This window comes from Lolium perenne, chromosome 7, assembly GCF_019359855.2.
Source record: "Lolium perenne isolate Kyuss_39 chromosome 7, Kyuss_2.0, whole genome shotgun sequence".
NCBI lineage: Eukaryota > Viridiplantae > Streptophyta > Magnoliopsida > Poales > Poaceae > Lolium > Lolium perenne.
In genome coordinates this window covers 243,048,624-243,070,514 of record NC_067250.2, presented here as the reverse complement: position 1 = coordinate 243,070,514, position 21,891 = coordinate 243,048,624, and the positions used below count along the sequence as shown (strand labels likewise).

General features: G+C 45.2%; 2 protein-coding genes across 2 annotated transcripts; both read right to left on the bottom strand.

Annotated features, from left to right (window-relative positions):
- Positions 1 to 329: 329 nt before the first annotated feature.
- Positions 330 to 1,472, bottom strand: LOC139833885 (calcium-transporting ATPase 5, plasma membrane-type-like). The gene is made up of 4 exons (XM_071824253.1): positions 1,314 to 1,472; positions 1,136 to 1,227; positions 830 to 927; positions 330 to 746 (listed from the first exon to the last, which is right to left on the bottom strand). The coding sequence occupies exons 1-4, from the start codon at positions 1,470 to 1,472 to the stop codon at positions 721 to 723; spliced, it is 375 nt and encodes a 124-aa protein (XP_071680354.1). The 3' UTR covers positions 330 to 720.
- A 4,524-nt stretch (positions 1,473 to 5,996) lies between these two features.
- Positions 5,997 to 14,355, bottom strand: LOC127314131 (calcium-transporting ATPase 5, plasma membrane-type-like). Its single transcript, XM_071824252.1, has 25 exons — positions 13,940 to 14,355; positions 13,782 to 13,865; positions 13,614 to 13,691; positions 13,451 to 13,522; positions 13,202 to 13,285; positions 12,987 to 13,069; positions 12,777 to 12,885; positions 12,627 to 12,682; positions 12,509 to 12,551; positions 12,349 to 12,432; positions 11,962 to 12,099; positions 11,774 to 11,839; positions 11,598 to 11,696; positions 10,782 to 10,892; positions 10,547 to 10,711; positions 9,900 to 9,959; positions 9,054 to 9,218; positions 8,448 to 8,564; positions 8,265 to 8,363; positions 7,928 to 7,990; positions 7,569 to 7,643; positions 7,188 to 7,288; positions 7,025 to 7,070; positions 6,798 to 6,932; positions 5,997 to 6,377 (listed from the first exon to the last, which is right to left on the bottom strand). The coding sequence occupies exons 3-25, from the start codon at positions 13,632 to 13,634 to the stop codon at positions 5,997 to 5,999; spliced, it is 2,373 nt and encodes a 790-aa protein (XP_071680353.1). The 5' UTR covers positions 13,635 to 13,691; positions 13,782 to 13,865; positions 13,940 to 14,355.
- Between the last annotated feature and the right edge of the window lie 7,536 nt (positions 14,356 to 21,891).

Sequence of the window (21,891 nt, the reverse complement as noted above, 5' to 3'; positions counted from 1 at the left end):
CTAAATCATCTTATATCAGCTCACCAGTTATGGCGGAAATGGCTCTGAAATGTCCATCCATGGAATATGTACATTCTGACTACTGGAATCTTTTCCAATTCCTCCACTTTATCAAGCTAACAGCTCAAGGATCATCCTAAAGACAAGTAATCAAGAAAACTAACCCAATGGCAAGTGCAGGCGACTTACTGCTGTCGTCTCCATCCCGTTCTCTTGCTCAACATAACAACTCCAGGAGCCAGCGTGCTGCCCTGACGGACTTGAACCCTGCAGCAGAGCTTCGTGGCAATATCTATGCTGGCACTTCGAGCTCTTTATAATGTCCAAAAGGAGTTCAACATTATATCTACACATGGCACTAGCAATTAGTGAAAACGTCAAAACTTGCAAAAACATTGATCATTGTTCTCTGGAAGTACAAAACTTGTTCGAAGCCTTCAGCCATATGGATGGGAGTTTAGCCTAGAAACTAACTTGCAGATCACGATGCAAAGTCTTATTTGAGTACCCTAATATTCTGTAATACGCTGCACTATGGGCGAGCTTCCTCTTATTCCCTGTGGGCGCATCTGAATCCCATTGATAGGGATCCCCTTTACCCCCCTCTGCAAACTCCAGCTGAGATGAAGCCTTGAACTTTGTCACACTTTGCAGCTTCTCCAGAAGTTCCCCAGGGAAGAGCGGAAGATGTGTTTCTGATTACAAGACACCAGCTAAATCTCAGCTCTTCCCGCCCTGCTCTTCATCTGCAGTACACAATCGAATGTAGGGGTTACTAGAAGCTCGCCGAGCGATAATAAACCTAACAGAAGGATCACATGCAAATTACCTTGTCGTTTCCTTCTCCCGGAAAAACAATGCTTGAAGTAATCCTGGAAAGGTCTGGCCGGCACCGGAATGGATTTCCCAAGATATGCCAGAGGCCAGCTGGATTGGCAACAGATAAGGAATAAATTATGAGTAATTCATGGCTCGCAGCATGTTGGATAAAAAATTTGAGAAAAATCCTTTAGCATTGGCGCAGACGCAATTGACGGCAACAGATATTGGGCTATATGAAGTTGACTACGATGTGCGTTTAGAGCGAAAAATTAGTGTCTTGTCTGTACAGCACAATGGAGTTCTCTGTGCTTACCTTACTGCACCAATAGCAACTGATAGCAGCCACAGCTTCCAACCAAGTCTAACAGTGCCGAAGAACTTCCCGAGAAACTCAACTATCAAGGTCTGCGTGATGAAATGATGTTCATGAACTCACTTTTCAAGATCACTTGTGCCTCCTCAAAACATGTATGCATCTTCTTGACAGTTACCTGAAGTACCGTAGTTATACCCACTATAGCCATGAAAAGGTGGTTCCTCGTAACTCCTCTGAAGACATTCTTCTCCTCAGGCTCGCGAGCATTGAACTCATTGAAGATCTTGATAGAGAAATGAGCAACTAACTTCTCTGGGGCCAAAGGCCAGTACATATACAAGTGTGTAGTGTGCAGGAAACCCCTTATACACTGGGGATATACAGGAAAAGGGAAAAGGGGTCTATACATATCTAACACCCCCCCTCAAACTCATGGTGGGTCAACAACACTGAGTTTGGAGAGAAAAAACCCATGTTGTGCTCTAGTCTGTGGCTTCGTGAAGAAATCCGCCAGCTGTAACTCCGAAGGCACATACTGAAGAGCGATAACCTCATCCTGCACAGCCGCGCGCGAAAAGAAAGCATCCACACCAATGTGCTTGCTGAGCTCATGTCGCACCGGGTCACGCGCAATGCTGATAGCACCAGTACTGTCAGACGAGAGAAGAGTCGGTGTAGCAGCAGCAGAGACACCAAAGTCCTCCAGTAACCAGCGTAACCACTTCACCTCTGCCGTCGCAGAAGCTATGGCTCGCAACTCGGCCTCTGTACTCGAGCGGGAAACAGCTGTCTGTTTCTTGGTCTTCCAGGCGATGAGAGAGCCACCAAGAAACACACAGTAAGCAGACAAGGACTTGCGATCCGTAGGATCACTAGCCCACGTAGCATCAGAGTAGGCCTGGAGCTGTAAGGAGCCGGAGCGAGGGAAGAATAGACGGCGAGAGATCGTGCCACGAAGATACCGTAGGACACGAAGGAGGTGACTGTAGTGGACCGAGGTGGGAGCTGAAACAAACTGACTCAGAATGTGGACTGGATAGGAAATATCTGGACGAGTCACAGCAAGATAGACAAGGCTCCCAACCAAGTGACGATAGCGTGTCGGGTCAGACAGTGGAATACCATCAGTAGGACGAAGCTGAACATTGAGCTCCATAGGAGTCTCAACGGTGCGGTCATCACCAAGAGCAGCACGAGTAAGGAGGTCCTGTATATACTTCTCCTGGGAGATATAGAATCCATCGGAGGTGGAAGAGACCTCAATCCCAAGGAAGTAGCGAAGAGGACCAAGATCGGTCATGAGAAACTGCTCATGGAGACGAGCCTTAACAAAGGCAATATACTCAGAGTCGTCACCGGTGATGATCATGTCATCCACATAGAGCAGAAGAAGAGTCCGACCACGAGAAGATGTGTGGACAAACAGCGCTGAGTCATGATAACTGGGAGCGAAGCCAGCAGCAGTCACAACCGAGGCAAATCGCTCAAACCAGGCGCGAGGGGCCTGCTTAAGACCATAGAGAGAGCGCCGGAGACGGCAGGCCATGCCGTCAGGAATAGAGTAGCCAGGAGGTGGCTGCATGTAGACCTCCTCGCGTAGCTCGCCATTAAGAAAGGCGTTCTGAACATCAAGCTGAGAGACAGACCAACGACGAGCAGCGGCAACAGCAAGAAGGGTGCGAACAGTGGTCATGTGAGCCACAGGGGCGAAAGTCTCATCATAATCGCGCCCCTGCTCCTGCTGAAAACCGCGAGCCACAAGACGCGCTTTGTAGCGCTCAAGGGAACCATCAGAGCGGGTCTTGATCTTATAGACCCACTTGCACGTGATGGGACGAACAGAAGGAGGTGGGGTAACAACATCCCACGTGCCAGTGCGCTCCAGCGCAGCAATCTCCTCCGCCATCGCTAGCTGCCATTCGGGATGAGCAAGAGCATCCCGGTAAGAAGTGGGCTCAAGGGCAGCAGAGAGACCATAGTGAGTAGGGGAATAGCGGTTGGGGGCACGACGAGGCCGAGCACCAAGAGTAGGAGGCTCAGGCACCGAAGAGGACACACCGGAAGTAGAAGGCATGTCAGCAGAAGCATCAACATCACGAGGGCGACGAGTGTAGTGAAACGGAAGAGGAGAGAGAGGAGGAGCCGCCGTAGGCGAGGAAGGAGGCGTAGAGGCAGCAGACAGCGGTGAAGAGGGTGTAGAGGGAGGAGAGGGACTGGTGGGTGGAAACTGGGGCGGAGCGACAATGGGGGAATGAGAAGGAGTAGGAACTGGAGGCATAACAGGAGGAGAATCCGGAAAGACAAGAAAGGAGATGTCCTCCACAGAAAAGGAAGAGGAGGATGGACGCGGGTAGAAAGGACGGGACTCATCAAAGGTGACATCCCGAGAAATGCGCATCCGACGAGCAACAGGGTCCCAACACTTATAGCCCTTGTGCTCATGACTGTATCCAAGAAAGACACACTCAACCGACTGAGCTGTCAGCTTCGTGCGTTCGCGTGGAGCAAGGAGGACATAGCAAACGCAACCAAATAAGCGGAGCACCGAATAATCAGGAGAACGACCAGTAAGACGCTCAATAGGAATACCACCCTGCAAGGCCGTGGAGGGCTGAAGGTTGATGAGATAGGTGGAAACAGCCACCGCTTCAGCCCAAAAATGAGGAGGAAGAGAGGCAGCGATCATCATCGCACGAGCCGTCTCAAGCAGGTGGCGATGCTTGCGCTCAGCCACGCCATTCTGAGCGTGTGCGCCCGGACATGAGAACTGGGCAAGAGTGCCCTGCTCAGCAAGAAAGCCACGCAACAACTGGGAGATGTACTCGCCAGCGGAGTCAGCCCGAAAAACTCGAATAGGCGTGGAAAACTGAGTATGAACCATGGCAGCAAAACGCTTATATATCGAGAGCACCTCGCTACGAGAAATCATAAAGTAAATCCATGTGTGGCGAGAGAAGTCATCGATAAAAATAACATAGTAGCGATGGCCCCCCTTCGAGGCGAACGGAGCCGGTCCCCATACATCAGAATGGACCAAATCAAAAGGACGCTGAGATACAGACGCACTAGTAGGATAAGGTAACTGAGTCTGTTTGCCAAGTCTACAACCCTGACAACCCTGAAGCGAAACATCTCCTGAGACAGACCCCAGAAGACCGCGACGAAGTAAAGACGACAAGCGAGAACCACAAAGGTGACCGAGTCGATGATGCCACTGCTGGAAGGAGGCGGTAGTGGAAGCAGCAAGCACACGGGGATCAGTGGGTGTAGTGGTGGCAGAGGGAACATGAAGCCAGTCAAGCTCCCAAAGTCCCTGGGAGTCACGGCGCCGAGGGCCAGCCCCAACTAGTGCCCTCGTGTGAGCATCCTGGACAGAACAAGAATCAACATCAAGGATAACCCGACAACCAGAATCAGTAAGCTGAGCAGCGGAAAACAAGTTCATGGTAAGACGGGGGACATGAGAGACATTGGGAACTGAAAAGGAGGAAGTAGAAAGAGTGCCACGACTAGCAACAGGAAGAGAAGTGCCATCGGCAGTAAGAATATTAGCAGGAAAAGGAAGAGGGCGAAGCGAAGAAAGAGCGGAAGAATCAGGAGACATGTGGAAAGAAGCTCCAGAGTCCAGAACCCACGAAGATGTACCTGACTGTGTAGAGGAACCAGCCACAGAGGCAGCAGTGCCCGTCGAGGAAGAGCCAGAGGAGGCAAGGAGGCGCTGAAGCCTCGCAATGTCCTGCTCGGTGAAGCCAATGGTGGAGGGCGTGGAAGAGGGAGCACGAGGCACTCCCCGCTGCTTCTGGAAGCAGTCAGGCTCAAGGTGACCATGCCTCTGACAGTAGTCGCAGAACCGATCGCGGCGAGGACGCCCTCCACCGCGAGGAGGACGACCGCCTCTAGCAGCAGGCGGTGTGGGCAGAAGGGGCCCCGGACGAGAGGGCCCAGGTGCTGTAGGCGTCAGAACAGGGGATGGCGCAGCAAGGACAGTGGGTGCCCTAAGCAGACCAGCACCACGCAGACGAGTCTCCTCAGCTCGGAGCTCAGTCAACACCTCTGAGATAGGAACACGGCCTCGAGCAAACAGCTGAGCACGGCGGGGCTCAAACTCTGGGCGCAGGCGAGACAAGAACTCATGGATCCTCCTGAACTCCACATCTGACCGCACAGTCCGGCAACACTGGCAAGTACCACAGACAACACTGCTGAGGGAGTCAAGCTGGCGCCAAATCGCAGAACTCTGGGTGTGGAACTCATCAACAGTGGAGTCACCCTGCTGAAGGTCATGCTCCTGGCGCAGCACAGATAGAAAGAGAGAATCACCAGAAGGCTGATAGTGCTGACGAAGCTGGGACCACATGTCAGCAACAGTAGTAAGGTCCATGAACTCAGAAGCAAACTGCGGCTGAACACTCTGGGAGAGAACAGCAGCAGCCCTCGCATCCTCATCACACCACTGAGTAAAGACAGCAAGACTCTCTCGGTAGGAACCAAGCGCCTCTGAATAATCAAGTACCTGCTGCTCATATGCTTCATCAGCAGTGGTTTCGGCAGCCTTGGCCGTATCCTTGGCAGTCTGTGGAGCATCAGCAGCAAGGGCCTGTGGCACAGGCGGCAGGGTAGGAGGCACAGGAGCAATGGGGCGCGGCGGACAGGGGACCTCGCCGGTAAGAACGCCCCAAAGATGAAGACCGCGCATATGAATGCGCATGAAGCTAGCAAATTCCCCATAGTTAGTGCCATCAAAGATCACCGGGCACCGAGGAATGCTAACATAGCCTGTAGACGACGACGCCATGCTTTCTGATTTTTTTTTTTGGATTTTTTTTTTTTGCAAGTCAAAGGAGAGAGAATATGGATCTCAGCTCTCACCAGCCCGATGCAGCAGCTGCTCACCAGCACGAACGGGACGGAGGCAGCAGCTGCTCAAGCAGCAGGCCACCAGGGACGGGGCGGCGGCCGGAGCAGCAGGTCGGCCGGAGTAGCAGGCCACCAGGGACGGCGGCAGCAGGTCGTGGCGCGGCCGGCTCTGGGCAGAGGCGAGCCAACCAGGGGCGACGGTGTCGCGGCCAGCACGGGGGAGGCGGCAACGCGGCCGGCGAGCACGGGGCGGAGGCGAGCTAGGGCCGGGCGGAGGCGGCCGGGGACGGCTGCGGCGCGTCCAAAGACGGGGAGAGCGGTGGCGCGGCCAGAACGGGAACGGCGACGGCACGTCCAGCACGGGGACGGCGGCGATGGTGGGCTACACGCGGAGCTGCAACGCGCGGGAAGGAGAGCAGAGCCTGTGCTCTGATACCATGATAGAGAAATGAGCAACTAACTTCTCTGGGGGCCAAAGGCCAGTATATATACAAGTGTGTAGTGTGCAGGAAACCCCTTATACACTGGGGATATACAGGAAAAGGGAAAAGGGGTCTATACATATCTAACAGATCTGACATGAATGCCACATCAGGAATCAGAAAAGAATTCTATGATTTCTTACATGTATCAGGAATATGTACATTCACATGTGACATATTCAGTAACGAAATTGATATGTAGCAAGGAGGTGTTGAGGCTATTCAAGGAATGCAGCATATCTCAGGAAGTGACAACAAACTGTAGTTTCACTAAAATTATAAAATGAATTATTAGAAGAAAAATCCTCCAGTGATCTTACTTGGCAAAAGACAAATGCATTGAAGACAAAGGTGTTTTTAATTTTGTCAGCGTGCTCTTGACTTTCATTATGTAAATGGAAAATCCTTTGGCCATCAAAATTGAAGACGAGAAGAACTACTATCTGGTAAACAGCCTGCAAAAAATCCATATAGATATGAAAAGCTGATTTAACAGGGTCTTAATTGATTGAATATATACATACAGGTGAGTTAGACAACTACAGACCTGGATAAACAGGTTTCTCCACATAATATTTGTAATAAGAGGTTCTCTGAAGAAATGAATAAGAAAGTATAGCATTAACGTTATTTAGACAAAACTGAAGTACATAACAACATTAACATATAAAGAATATCCGTCAATAATTGTGTATGAGGGTGTATTGTACCTTCGTCCAACAGGATGTCTCTTAATTAGGCTGTCCGTCGGTGGTTCAGTTGCTAATGCAAGAGCTCCCAGTGTGTCCATGATAAGGTTCACCCAGAGAAGCTGTCGACAAGAAAAATGATGTGGTTGAGAACAAATAAACAAGGCACTACTTCCTTCAAAGTATCTTAGTAGTTTGCCATAGCTATTCATATTTTTTTAGCATTTTATGACAAAAATATTTCGAATTTTATGTTTTTTCCTTAAATATTTTTTTATGCTTATGTCATCTAAACAACTCAAATAAATGAGAATGCACATAAACAGGGACTGATAAATGAGAACTTAACACAGGATATGCAGCTATAAGAAGAACATAACACAATAAAGAAAAGAGTTCAACCTGAACTGCATTCAGAGGAACATCACCGGAGGACACAGCAGCAACCACATTTATCACTAGAGCAGCGACTGTTGTCTTCTCCAGCGGGACAGCGGGATGCTATGGCTACTGGATGCACACGGCTCCAGATGGTCGCTCAGGATATCTTGTGCCAGGCTGGCTGGCGGCACAATAGACGGATACAATGATGTGTAGTCCGTTTCTTCTAGTTGTCTTTCGCTGGTTGATTCTTGTATCAATTCTAGGCGATGCCTAAGATATTTTAATTTTGTAATTTTACTTTATTAATAAAAGGCCGTGTGCATCATCACGATGCAGAAGCCGGGGTTCCATTCCCCATTTCGAAAAAAAAAATTAACAGTCAGCTGGAACTGGATGAATTTCTGAATATTTGCATAGACAGACCGTCCCCAACGAACAACCTAACACAATGAACGAAAGTTAAGATTTGTGCTCTAGATAGAAGTTCAAGATTAGTTGTCACTAGATCAGAAGTTCAGAACTATGGTGTGTGATGCACGCAATTCATACAGGTTATTGCATATGCACGTCTGTCAAGATATATCGCTGGAAATACATTTTTGCACAAGGACAAACCATGCTGGTATGAGCGTGCAATAACTGAAAGCACAATGACAGGCTAACATGCCGATGTTATAAAAATCAGCATTATGCTTTGATGTTGGAGAAGACAACCTTGACAACAGATGTGAAGTCATCATCCAAAATTATAATGTCTGAGCTTTCTTTAGCAACTTCTGTCCCCGAGATACCCATTGAAAGACCGATATCAGCCTATATGACAAAAGGAACATATGAATACAAGAGGATGATTCTAGGTTAACACTTCAATAAATAATGACATAGTTGCAGACACACCTCATGTAATGCTGGGGCGTCATTGGTGCCATCACCGGTTACAGCTACAACATGTCCTTTTCGTTTCAAAGCTTGTACAAGCAAAAGTTTGTCGTTTGGAGAAGATCGTCCCATTACCTAAAATAAAAGTTGATATATTAACTGATACCACCAAATGAAGTCAGAAACTTCGAAGAGATTTCTATCAATAAAGTACCTTGTATCATATAAAAATGCTTTTATTTATGGTAGTGATATGCTTATAGTTATACAAGTAAAGACCCTATACCCATTAATTATCTGCAGACTGGTTGTACAAAGCAACAATAAGCATTGCTACTTGTTAGCACAAAACATGACTGGAGTTAATTTTATTCGAATCTAACTTGGCCTTTCTTTGCTAAAGAACACAAGAACCGATGTGGGCAAATTGAACGCCATTTTAGATTATCCTTGAATTCCTTTCAGAAGATATTTTTACTCTATGACATCAATACATGTGCTACTCAAGGTATTTTTTTTTTGTTAAGGATATTATTGTGTTAGTCTAGTATTGATGTTCCCAAATTTCATAGTTTTGGAAGCTCCAAACACGAGATAGAGGGAGGGATGGAGAGGTGGGCTTACTGTAATTTTGTCAGCAACTTCTTCTCGTGCACTTTCAGACATTTCACGGAATACCTTCCCCTCTATTACTATTGTCTCTGATTCAACATCATTTGCATTCAGTATTCCACATTCGAGAGCAATGGCCTTAGCTGTTTCAACATTATCTCCTGTCACCATCCGTACCTATAACAAAGATACCTTTAATGCTTTAATCAAACGCAAGAAGAATTCTTTTCAAACACACGATGTACATGCACGCTGACACCCACACACAACACCTTGAAATTACAAGTTCTGCCCATGTGATCTACATAGCTGTCAGCCTGTGACAACAGTTATCCCTTGCATATGAAGCCAAGGATATCCGCATTTTACCATCTATTTTTCGATTAATTGAACAAACAAGGCTGATAAAGCTGGATTTACTCAGCAATAATAGCTACAACTCCTTCACATTATTCGATCAATTAACACACATCAGGCATGAAAAACTAGTGGCCTTGGCATATAAGCAGATCAAGTGTACTAAAGATATTTTTATCGTATATTTGCAACATGGCCACATGAAGGAGAAATTGGAACTTTGTAAGTATAAACGCTTCTATTAGTACCTAAGATGCCCCGTTTATTCAAATACACATGGATAAGCGTTTGGACCTTCCCTCATATGAAATATTCTTGACAATATGCACAAAAGGAACTGAAGCACCATAAACGTTTTAAAACAGTATATTGGCAAACCACCATGTCCTAACCTCCTATTATAAACTCAATAGTTCAATAATCCATGAAAAGAAAATATGAAATAGAAATAGATGGAAATAAAATAAGTGCATAGAAAAATAAACCATTGAGGATAATAACCTTCACACCAGCAGCACTGCATAATTGTACAGCTTCCCTCACTCCTTGGCGACAAGGATCCTAGAGAAAAAAAATCATAGAAAGGTAAAAGGTTGCATGCAGCCATGAAGAGATAAAAAATTATGCGAAAAAAATGGAACATATATTTGTTAAGTATATTATACCACCACTTTCCATCAGATCTGTCTTTTGGAATAGTTTGTTGGTAGAACTATTCTAACATGGTATCAGAGTGCCCAGGTCTCGGGTTCAAGTCAATCCCCGCACCATTAATCCCCAATTTATCCACGCCCCTGTTGGGCGTGAGGGGAGGTGTTATCCACGTCGGATGTGAAGGGGGGGGGGGGGGTGTTAAGTATATTATTTATACCACCACTTTCCATCAGATCGGTCTTTTGGAATAGTTGGTTGGTAGAACTATTCTAACAATATTGTGCCTAAACAGATTCACACATAAAGAGTTCTAAACAGAAAGCATCCAGCTAGCAAGATGCAAATGGACAATTCTGTTATTGTTTTCTTTTTCATTCATATAATACCATGGCATGGACTGCTAAATTATCCATGAAATGAAGACAGACACAGGCTACGCGAAATTACTCAAATGATAGCAGAAGTATAAAATAAACACCAACAACAATACACACCTTTATCCCAACCATTCCAAGAAGAGTCAGATTATCCTCAGGCAACTGCCACTTATCGAGATCTTCCTTAGGAACCATTCTGAGCTCCCAGGGACAATATGCAAAAGCAATACAGCGCAGTGAACTCATTGCCATATCGTCAATGGATCTCTTCAATTCGTTATACTGTCAAAGTACTAACAATTTAGTAAAGACTTCAGAAGCGAAGTATCAATCAATTTGGGTTGGTATTTACCTTGTCAGAACTCATTGGATGAGCGGAACCATCAATAGAAAGCCAGCTTTTGCAAGATGCTAACACCAGCTCAGCAGCACCTTTCCAGTGGATGTGGACATTATCATCTGACTGCACTTACAACAATAGAATAGCACTGAGATAACATAAACTAAGAAACTCCTACCAAAAAAAGGACTAGGAAAGATAATAATAACGTAAATACTACTCCCTCCTATCTAAAAGCCAAATTAGTTTTTTAAGTCAAACTTCCTATCTAAAATATAATCCAAATTAGATTTTTTGAGTCAAACTTGTTTTAGTTTGACCAACTTCGCTGAAAAAATATCAACATCATAACAAACAAATAGAGTACAAAAACACATTTCATGATGCATTTACAAATACACTATAAACTTAGTCAAACTTAAGTAAAAGTTTGACTTGAGAAAAAAATTGTATGACTTGAAATTTGGGGCGGAGGGAGTATGATTAGTTCAAGCAAGGCACTCATTTACGGTATATACTAAAGAAGGCAAAAGGGAAAATTCAAAGCAATAAAAAGACGTTGTCTTGAAACTTTGACAGGACAGGCAAAACACATACAACTTATAAAGCAAGCTTAGAATTTTCTCAGCCCAAGAACCATCATGTAGCTCTGAGAGATAGCAAAGCTCACAACGAAATTGCAAGATGTAAAACCAAAAGGTCAGAAATGTAGTAAGCTAAATAGTTAGCACCAAATTGTAGGAGAGTCAGTAATTCAGACTAAAAAGGTCCATTTCTTATTTAACATAGATGATTCCTTCAGAATTTCAGTGCATAAACTGTGCATACCACTTGCACTGCAACACCACCGCATTTCTTCACCGAGTTAAATGGCAGAACACGAAGAACTGAAGATCTTGATCTCACGTCATTGAAATCCATCCCAATCTATGCAGTTCAAATGTCAATTTAATGGAAGAAACTTGAAAGAAGTAATGATGAACCAAAGAGCGTATGGGCAGTACCTTAAGACCCCAAGAAAGAATTGCTTTTTCAGTTGGTGAGCCTGTAACTTCAGCAGTTCCTCCATCCTATAGACAGGAAAACATATTAACATGGATGACATTGTTTGGTATGACAGGTGAATTTCATTGGAAGTACTTACAACTGTATGCAAAAAAGTACAAGCAAAGAGAAATGTACCATACTGTACCTCTGGCGAAAACACAGCTCCTGCTGTGTTTTGTGCAATTCCTTCAATAAGTAGAGATGCTACACTGCTAGACATCAACCCAGTATTATCACAAGGATTCAACTTCGTCTCACTCAAATATACTTCCACAACTGTCATCTAAACGATCAATTGGAAAAGGAGAATATAAGATACAGAAGCACAATGACAATTTAAGGCATCACTGATTCTATGCGATCACAGTTAAACACAACTATTAGAACACATGCTCATTCAAACTGGTAACTTGTCAGGTTTGATTGAAAAGCAAACCATGAAGGAACAGTGTCAAGCTTCAGCATGGTATATCCAAGCAGCAGTCGTGTATGCATAGTATTTTTGTGGTGAGTGCAAATTGGCTTCACAAACCTTATTCAAGGTAAGTGTTCCAGTCTTGTCACTGCAAATCGTGGTTGCGGATCCCATTGTTTCACAAGATGAAAGTCGCCTCACCTGAATGCCAAATCAAAACACATAGATTATATACCTATGTCAAGGTTTGCTTTAAAAGTCTCTTCCTATGCATTACCAGAGCCTTGTCTCGCATCATCTTTCGCATTGAATATGCAAGGCTGAAATCAAACAAGCACCACTTTAATACACCTGCCAATTTTAAGGAATTTGTATAGAAGGTAAAAGATTCATACGTCAAAGTTACTGCTAAAGGGAGTCCTTCAGGCACAGCAACAACCACAATAGTTACCTAGTGGAAAATGAGGTAGAATCAGCTGACTCAGAAAGAAATACTCCCTAATAGTCTCCATTAAAGTGAAAGCAAGACAAGTAGGATTACATACGGCAATTGTAAAAATTCTAATTGCCCCCATAAATCCCTGTTTTGCACCAGTAGTCCCAGCCACAAATTCGGTAGTTCCATCTGGATTATTGCTATGCCCAGTAAAATATCTACAGTTTAGATGGAAGGTGTTCATAAGAAGCATATTTACATAATGTAGCAAAATACTTAAAGTGCACCATAGAAATGAATGACTGTATTGGAGATCCACCTTAACCAAAGCACGACAAGGACAGCACCAGCAACTGACAAACCCACGACACCAATTAAAGTAGCAACACCATTCAAGCGCACCTACTCCACGGTTGGCACAAGTGGTAGCACAGCCGTAAAACAAAAAAGTCAATATAAATTCACACTATTCTCTATGCGATCCATAACATGAGAAAAATGAATTCTCTTGTAAAAACGAAATAAGAAATAAACCTGTAATGGGGTTTCTTCACCAATATCTTCTGAAAGGTTTGCCATCAACATACCCCATTCAGTATTGGTACCCACACCTGTTACCTATGCATTTATCATAAATAATTCGTTAGTAGTCAGTATAAAGTGCTGGAGTGAATGAGATGCTACCAAATAATAGACAATATACCAGTAGCTACTCAATTATGCAATATAAAAGCAGCAAGCTGAGCTCTTCATAATTGGAATACCCAACCAAGTGATACTCACCAACATAGAACCGTAACCATCTGCAACCTTGCAACCAGACATCAACATAGGTGCCTTTTGGTCCTTATGAACCTGACAGTAAAATGACATAACTTTGAATATTTAAGAAGGAAGATTTCAGAAAACAACAACTATTTTCCCTTTTTTTTTTATCAACACTTACAATTTTGGACTCTCCTGTCATACTTGATTCATCTATTGCAAGAGACTGACCAGATATCAGGACACCATCTGCAGGAACCTGAAGATCAATTAATGCATGTAATAGCATCAGTATGAGAAAAATAGCCCGAATGTACACAAAAGTGGAATATGTGATGCATTGCATTACTTGATCACCGATTTTGAGGGGAACAACATCGCCAACAACAAGGTCAAATATTGAAGCACCTATTCTTTTACCACCTCTGATAACCTAATGATAGGTCACAATAGATCATACACTGCCAATGAGTGCCAGTCCCTAGCAAAAATACTCAGGATACTCACCTCAACTTGTATGTTCTGTTTCTCCGCATTCAGATGTTGAAACTGAAGAGATTGTCTATAATCACTGGTTGCTAAAAGTGTTGTGAAGAAATAAATATTATGGTCATTTCCAGTACAGTAACACCTATGCAAATCACTGGAACCCCAAATATATGATCATGCATAAGTACAACTGCTGATATTCGAGAAAACATGTGTTTTCCTAATAACTTAAGGTTTTCTATGAACTCGTGAGTGCGTTACACTCATTATGTAGTCAAAGCAAGAAGTTACGAGTTTGACACCCAGCAGCTCATTTTACTTCATCCTTAAAAAATAAGGTGGCTGTGTGAAAATAATGTGATGCACTCACATCCCTGAAACCATTTGCACAGTTGCACCATGTGATCTGTCTACGTCTGCACCCTGACAGGACTATGACACATAATCTATACAGCATGGCAGCCTTCGACAAGCTGTTCACATTGTGCGGGCGCGGGTTCCAAGGTCTTAACCAGGCCTTGCTGACCCTGCTGCCTAAGCGCCCGGATGCGGCTGTGCTCGGAGACTACCGCCCAATCAGCTTGATCCATATCTTTGCCAAGCTGGTTGCGAAGGCACTCGCCACTCGTCTGGCCCCTAGGATGGAGTCGCTGGTGGATCGCAACCAATGCGCGTTCATTCGCAAGCGTTGTATCCACGACAACTTCATGTTGGTCCAGCAGACAGCTAGATTCTTACACCGGGAGAAGGAGCCGCGGGTGACGCTCAAGCTGGACATTGCCCGCGCCTTTGACTCCGTTTCTTGGGGTTTCCTCCTGGAGATCCTCCGCAAGTTAGGATTTGGGCCGAGGTTCCATGAACTGGTGTCCATCCTCCTATTCACTGCGAGTACTAGGGTGATGCTCAATGGCGAGCCAGGCCCCCCGATTTGGCATCGACGGGGCCTGAGACAGAGACCCTGTCGCCAGCGCTGTTTGTTCTGATGATGAACACACTCAACAGGTTGTTGACTAAGGCGATCGAACTTGGGGTACTGCGGCGCTTAGCGCGGCGGGACTTAGCGACGTCGGTGTCGCTTTATGCGGATGATGTGGTGATTTTCTGCCACGCAGATGAGACGGAGCTCCGCGCGGTACGCGGGATCCTGGAGCTCTTTGGCCATGCATCAGGGCTGCGCACCAACTTCGCCAAGTGCTCGGTCTCTCCCATTGCCTGCTCGGAGGCTGAGGCCGCTGGCGCTGCTGAACTCATGGAGTGCCAGCTAGCGCCGTTTCCGGTGAGATACCTCGGCATCCCACTGTCTATAAGGAGGCTGACGGCTGCGGCTTTCCAGCCCCTCGTAGACCGGCTAGCCGACAAGCTACCTACCTGGCGTGCATCAATGATGCCTCGGGCAGGATGCTTGGCGCTAATCCGCTCGGTTCTCGCAGCGATACCGTTGCACCAGCTGATGGTGCTGAGTCTTGATAAGAAAGCACTCAAGCAGGTCAACAAAATCTTGCGAGGATTCCTATGGGCTGGTAGGACTGATGCCAATGGCGGACATTGTCACGTCAACTGGGCGAGGGTGTGTAGGCCGCTTCGGCTAGGGGGGCTGGGAATCCCAGATCTCGCACGCACGGCCACCAGCCTCAGGGTGCGTTGGATCTGGAGGATGCACACCGACCCCCTCCGACCTTGGCGCGGGTTGGACATGCATTTCTCGAGGACGGAGCTGGATGTCTTTGCGGCCTCTACCTACATGGTAGTCGGTAACGGGGAATCCGCCCTGTTCTGGGAGGACAGATGGCTGGACGGCAGGTCCATCAAAGAGATGGCGCCGGAGGTATACGCGTTGGTTCCAAAGCGCCGGCGGAAGGCGCGCACGGTCCATGAAGCGTTGGTTGATCGCACCTGGATCCCCGATATAGTAGGTGCACCGAGCGCTCTGGCACTGTGGCAGTATGTCCAGTTGTGGGGTAGACTCAGGGACATTCAACTATCTGGGGACCCGGACATGTTGGTTTGGCGGTGGACGACGGATGGACAGTACTCAGCTGGATCCTGCTATGATACCCTTTTCCAGGGGTCAATCATCTCAGGGTCTTGGAAGCTCAACTGGAAATCCTGGGCGCCACCTAGGGTGAAGTTCTTTATCTGGTTGGCCTGTCTTGACAGGTGCTGGACAGGTGAGAGGTTGGCACGGCGGGGGCTGCCGCATGCGCCGAGATGCCCGTTATGTGATCAATCTGCTGAAACCATGAGGCACCTCCTTACAGGATGTTCCTTCTCTAGGACGGTGTGGTTTGAGGTTCTGTCGTGGATCCGATCCACCTCAGGCCCACCCACGGCTGAGGGTGACTTCGCGGAGTGGTGGTCGCTTGTGGTGCGGACTACCCCTCGCCAGCTGCGCAAAGGCACTTCGTCGGTTATCATGCTCACGGCATGGTGGATTTGGAAGCATCGGAACGCGGCGGTCTTCGACAATGCGCGGCCTTCAGTGACATCCTTGTTCAACGACATCGCTGCTGATGCACGGCTTTGGGCAGACGCGGGAGCCCGGGGTGTGCGCCAGTTACTCCCCTAGTCTAGGGTTTTTCCTTTTTCTTGGGTCGAGTTGTACGGCGTGGTGTGTCCGTCCTCGGACTTGTACATAAACTCTACTTTATCTATCAATGCATCAAAACGCAAGGCTTTTGCGTTTTCGCGAAAAAATCTATACAGCATAGGCCTGAATAATCCTAGATGCAAGGGATAGTGTTAAAATATGAGTATAATGTCACTCCCCTTAAATTATGAGTTTTGGATGAGCTAATTAGTGCATAAAAGTGAATAGCAATAGAAGGAGAGCAGATTAACAAATGTAAGACTGTTACCTGTTACAAATATCACAAGAAAAACAGCAAAGAATATGCTTCCACCATCATACCATCCATCTTTTACACCCTAAGTAGATAATAAAATAAAGCCAAAATAGCAATATGTACTATTAGATTGAGCCATTCTTACAGTGAAAATACAAAAAAAAATTGAATACATAAACAAAGGAGACGAGATAAATCAGAATGTCATAAAGTACCTCTGTTGCCATGCCCAGCGATAATGATATAGCAGCAGCTACCATTAGAATCACAAGAGTCAAATCCCGACAAGATTCAAATACAAAGCACTGCAAATAATAATTTGGTACATATTACATTTGGAGACATATGGAATTCTAAAATTCACATGGTGCACATGCATGCTATAAGTTCTACAAAGTATATTTGTTTTTGCAATCACTACATATATATTCAGTTTTAATAATGTATACTTGTCCCAGGAAAGATAGTTTTTACATCATGAAATACTTTTCATTTACCCCTACAGCCTTCAATAGAACAAGAACAACAAAAAATAAGACAAGGCACACTGGAAAACTGAGTTAGGAGACATAAGGAAAACTGTGTACCCATATGCCTTTTCTTTTCTTGCGTGGATAGGTGTTTGCTCCAAAAAGGTCTCTTCTCTTCAACACATCCTCCTCGTTTGAGTTAATTCCTCTTTCTAAATTACTCTTTAATAAACCTGAAAGCCCACTAACCTGTGAAGGCACTCTATTAGAGACGTAAGAATAAATCGCCAAAATAAATAAAAAATAAGTCCCAATTCAAAGAGAAAATTTATATGAACCTACCCCTCCCACCTCCTGAAGCATAATTGCATCATGATCTCTGTTCAAAATTATAAGCTTTTCCAGATCAATTGGAAATCTCTGAGAGAGTGACCCAACCTCTGTACCATTATAGGATTCTGTTTGATCAACAGAACTAAATCAATGTCATATTTTTGTAATGTAAAACTAAAGGTGTTCTAACGAGAACTGAGTTCCAGCTCAGTGGCAAGGAAAGCGAGTGCGCAGCCAGCCCACCCGGGTTCGAATCCCCATCTCGCGGTAATTTCGCAGGGAGGGGCGAACTTTAAACCGGGTTATCATCGTAGCATCCATCCGCTGGGAGAGTCTCATCCTACCTACAACGTATAGCCAAGGGAGGGATCATTCCCCCATTGGTCAACGTTTAAAGATGTGTTCTAACAGGAATCTTTCTACAATGCGATCCTTCTTTCTGATTTACCAGTTGATAGCAATAAGAAGATTTGAAAGATGAAGATACCATTAAAAATTAAAATATTTGGATGGTATCTTCGTCGTGGGGTTATTCTCACCAAAGACAATCTTGTTAAGCGGAATTGGCATGGAAGTACAAGGTGTGTTTTTTGTCATCAGGACGAAACAATCAAACACTTATTCTTCCAGTGGCAGTTCGCGAGATCTATATGGTCAGTCATCCAAATAGCGTCTACCCTGTATCCTCCGACTAGTGTCGCCAATGTCTTTGGCAATTGGCTTCATGGTATAGATTCATGGTTTAAGATGCTTCTTAGGGTGGGGGCGCTAGCAGTTATCTGGGCGCTTTGTGAAAGTGCATGGAGCCCCCATGTGTGGTTTTGGTAATTAATGACAATCCCTATGGACTAATGTTTGCATTGAGTTATATTTGTAGGAGTTGTCCATAGGCAATTCTTGAACCATATGTTGGCTTCAAGGTTGCAATAAGAAGAAATTGATGAAGGATATCAAGTGTCAAGTATGTCTTGAAGATGAAGATGAAGTGAGCCCTCAAGTTACTTCAAGACATCAACATGATGAAGAATGAAGAAATGATGTGCAAGTTCAAGATGAGCCATCTCGAAGAGATCCTTTGCTTGAGTCTTGCCATCCATATGGTGATCATGGATATGTGAAGATGCGCCGAAGAAGAAGCTCTCCCATGGTGGATTATGGGGGAGCAATCCACATGGTGGTCATGTTTATGTGAAGATGCGCCGAAGAAGAAGCTCTCCCATGGTGGTTTATGGGGGAGCAATCTACAAGACTTCGTCAAGCAAGCACAAGCAAGAAAGGCGTTCCATCTTGTTGAGGTCAAGATCGTCGTCATCAAGCTTAAGTGGAATGCGCAAGTATAAGGTTTGCTCTTGATAGGGTTTCTTTCTCACCGGTCTCATAGTGTAGTTGGAGACCGGTTTATAGTTTAGTTGCCGTACTATCAAGAGGGCTCTCGAGTGAGTAACTCGATCGTATCGTTCGGAAAGAGCTCAAACCTTTGCATCCTTGCATCATCTTTCTTGGTTATTATTTGGATCTTATCCATGTGATGATTTAGAGCTTGTGCTTATTCTCATGACAAGCTCTAGTTCATCAAGAATGGTTTTTGCACGGGCAACTTGTTGCATTTTCAAGATTGGAGGTTTTACCGGTATGTCTTTTTTAGATAGGTCAAACCTTTCATCATTTGTTTCTATCCTCCCTTGTTGTACTATGATGGTTTCCTGCATGATCTTGTAGAGCTTGTTCCTAGCTTTAAAACAAGCCCAAGATCATCAAAATCGGAGTCCGGATGCTAAAGTTATGCCCGTTTCAGTTTGATGTTTCTGCCAGTTTTCAGGGGGGCGGATATTCCGGCCCAAGTTTGGGGCGGATAATCCGGCCCCCCGGAAAAATCCGGTTTTTGGACAAATCTGGGCAAATATCCGGCCAAATGTCCGGCCCCCATCCTGAGAGCAGTTTTCTCATGTCCTTAGCCGTTTTTCGGGGCCCGGATATTTTGCAAATATCCGGCCCGGAAAATCCGGCCTGAGCTGACCCAAACGGTCATATTTCGATGGGAGGGGGTATTTAAGCCCCCCTTCTTCCTCCTTGGGCAGCTACCTCTTCCCCTTTGTGCTCTCCACCATTGTTGACCTTGAGAGCTTCCCTTTCCCTCTACTCCTCCTATGCTTCTTGAATCTTTTTGAGGGAAAAGGAAGAGGAGATCTAGATCTACATTCCTACCAATCAAATCCCTCTCTTTGTGAGGGGAATCCACTAGATCTAGATCTTGGAGAAATTTGGTGTTCCTCCTCTTATTTGTTCTTCCTCTCTTATTCCCCCAATAGCTTTTGTAGCTTTGTTGGAATTTGAGAGAGAAGGACTTGAGCATCTTTGTGGTGTTCTTGCCATTGCATTTGGTGCATCGGTTTGAGTTCTCCACGGTGATTCGTGGAGGTGAAAGCAAGAAGGTTGTTACTCTTGGGTTCTTGGAACCCTAGACGGATTCTAGGCCTTTGTGGCATCTTAGTGGTGTTCTTGGGGACTCCAATTAAGTTGTGGAGAATCTTCAAGGGCAAGGCCTTTGTGGCATCTTTGTGGTGTTCTTGGGGACTCCAATTAAGTTGTGGAGAATCTTCAAGAGCAAGGCCTTTGTGGCATCTTTGTGGTGTTCTTGGGGACTCCAATTAAGTTGTGGAGAATCTTCAAGGGCAAGGCCTTTGTGGCAATTTGTTGGGAGCCTCCAATTAAGTTGTGGAGATAGCCCCAAGCTTTGTGCGGGTTCGGTGACCTTCCTAAGGTCCCATAGTGGATCGAGGACATCCCTTTTGGTGGGAATTCTCGAGGAGAATACGGTGGCCCTCGTGCATTTGGAGTGACTTGTCCTCCACACCGCTCCAACGGAGAGTAGCACTCGCAAGAGTGTGAACTTCGGGCTACATCGTTGTCTCCGCGTCACTTCGGTTATTCCTATACCCGAGCTCTTTACTTATGCACTTTACTTTGTGATAGCCATCGTGCTTGAAGTTATATATATCGTGCTATCACATAAGTTGCTTGTCTTGCTTAGCATAAGTTGTTGGTACACATAGGTGAACCATTGCTTAGAATAAGTTGTTGGTGCACATAGGTGAACCATAGTTTATAGGCTTTGGGCTTGACAAAGTAAACGCTAGTTTTATTCCGCATTTGTTAAGCCCATCTCGTAAAAGTTTTAAATCGCCTATTCACCCCCCTCTAGGCGACATCCGTGTCCTTTCAATTGGTATCAGAGCAAGGTCTCTCATTCTTAGGCTTCACCGCCTTGAGAGTAAAGATGTCAGTTAGGGGATTAGCGCACAATAACTTGGTTATATTTGATGGCACAAATTATGATCTATGGAAAATTTATGTGCTTAATATTTTGCGGCGTATGTCTCCGGACATGGAGCGATTTCTTGACATGGGTTTTTCTTCTCCTAAGGATCCTCAAAATTTATCTCTTGAGGAGGAGAAAAACTCTTGCCTCGATGCTCTTGCTTCTCATGTGTTTTCCATTGTTGTGAGCAATGTAGTTACTTCTTCAATCATGCCTTTTGGGAGTGCTCATGAATTATGGACAAAACTTCAAGATAAATATGATGTGTCCAATATCATTGAGGATGATTGTTTTGCTTCCACTTCCGGCCGTGATGAGTTCTCATCTTCATCCACTTCACCAAAGTGTGGTAAGACACAAGGTAATGATATGGTGAGTGGTGATGAAAATTGCAATATTGATATTGAGCTTACTATTGATGATTCTTCATCTCTATCTCATTGCAATGCTTCATCTTTGGACTTAAACACATCTAGCACTAGAAATGATTTACATGCTTGTGTTGATAGTCCTTGCATATCATGTGTAAGTTGCTTGAAAAAATCTAATGATGATATGCTTGCATTGTCTTGTGGCCATGATAAAAATGATTCTATTTCCTCTAGTTGTTGTGTGTCTAACAATGTAGAGGAAACCAAAGATTCTATTGGTCAAGACAAGATCTTGAAAGGAGCCTCAAGTAACTCCTCATCTTTATCTCACGGTCCTCATATATGCCTTATGGCCAAGGGTTCCACGGTACCTCCTACCATGGAACCTAATATGTCTCGTGGTGATAAGGATGAGGATGAATATGAAGAAGAAGATTGGGTTGTCTCTCTACGCGATAAGGGTAAGAGCGTATTCAAGGTTATTTGCAAAGATAAAATTGCTAGCACTCACTTCTTTGAAATCTTGACTACCGCTATTGAGAGCCAAAAACTTATTTGGATGCATGAGAACACCATTGATAAAAAAGGGTGCTCTTGAACGAGAGTATGCCAATGATGTAGCATCCCTAAAGAA

Bases quoted from the DNA above. Each gene is read 5' to 3' on its own strand.
- LOC127314131 (XM_071824252.1), bottom strand. From the start codon at position 13,634: ATGACAGGAGAGTCCAAAATT. The intron at 12,552-12,626 runs GTATGAATCTTT...GTTTGATTTCAG, and splicing joins CCTTTAGCAGTAACTTTGAC to CCTTGCATATTCAATGCGAA. The intron at 11,697-11,773 runs GTACTGCCCATA...TGAACTGCATAG, and splicing joins TTCTTTCTTGGGGTCTTAAG to ATTGGGATGGATTTCAATGA.
- LOC139833885 (XM_071824253.1), bottom strand. From the start codon at position 1,472: ATGTACTGGCCTTTGGCCCCAGAGAAGTTAGTTGCTCATTTCTCTATC. The intron at 1,228-1,313 runs GTAACTGTCAAG...TTCATCACGCAG, and splicing joins GTATAACTACGGTACTTCAG to ACCTTGATAGTTGAGTTTCT. The intron at 928-1,135 runs GTAAGCACAGAG...TTGCCAATCCAG, and splicing joins GTTGCTATTGGTGCAGTAAG to CTGGCCTCTGGCATATCTTG.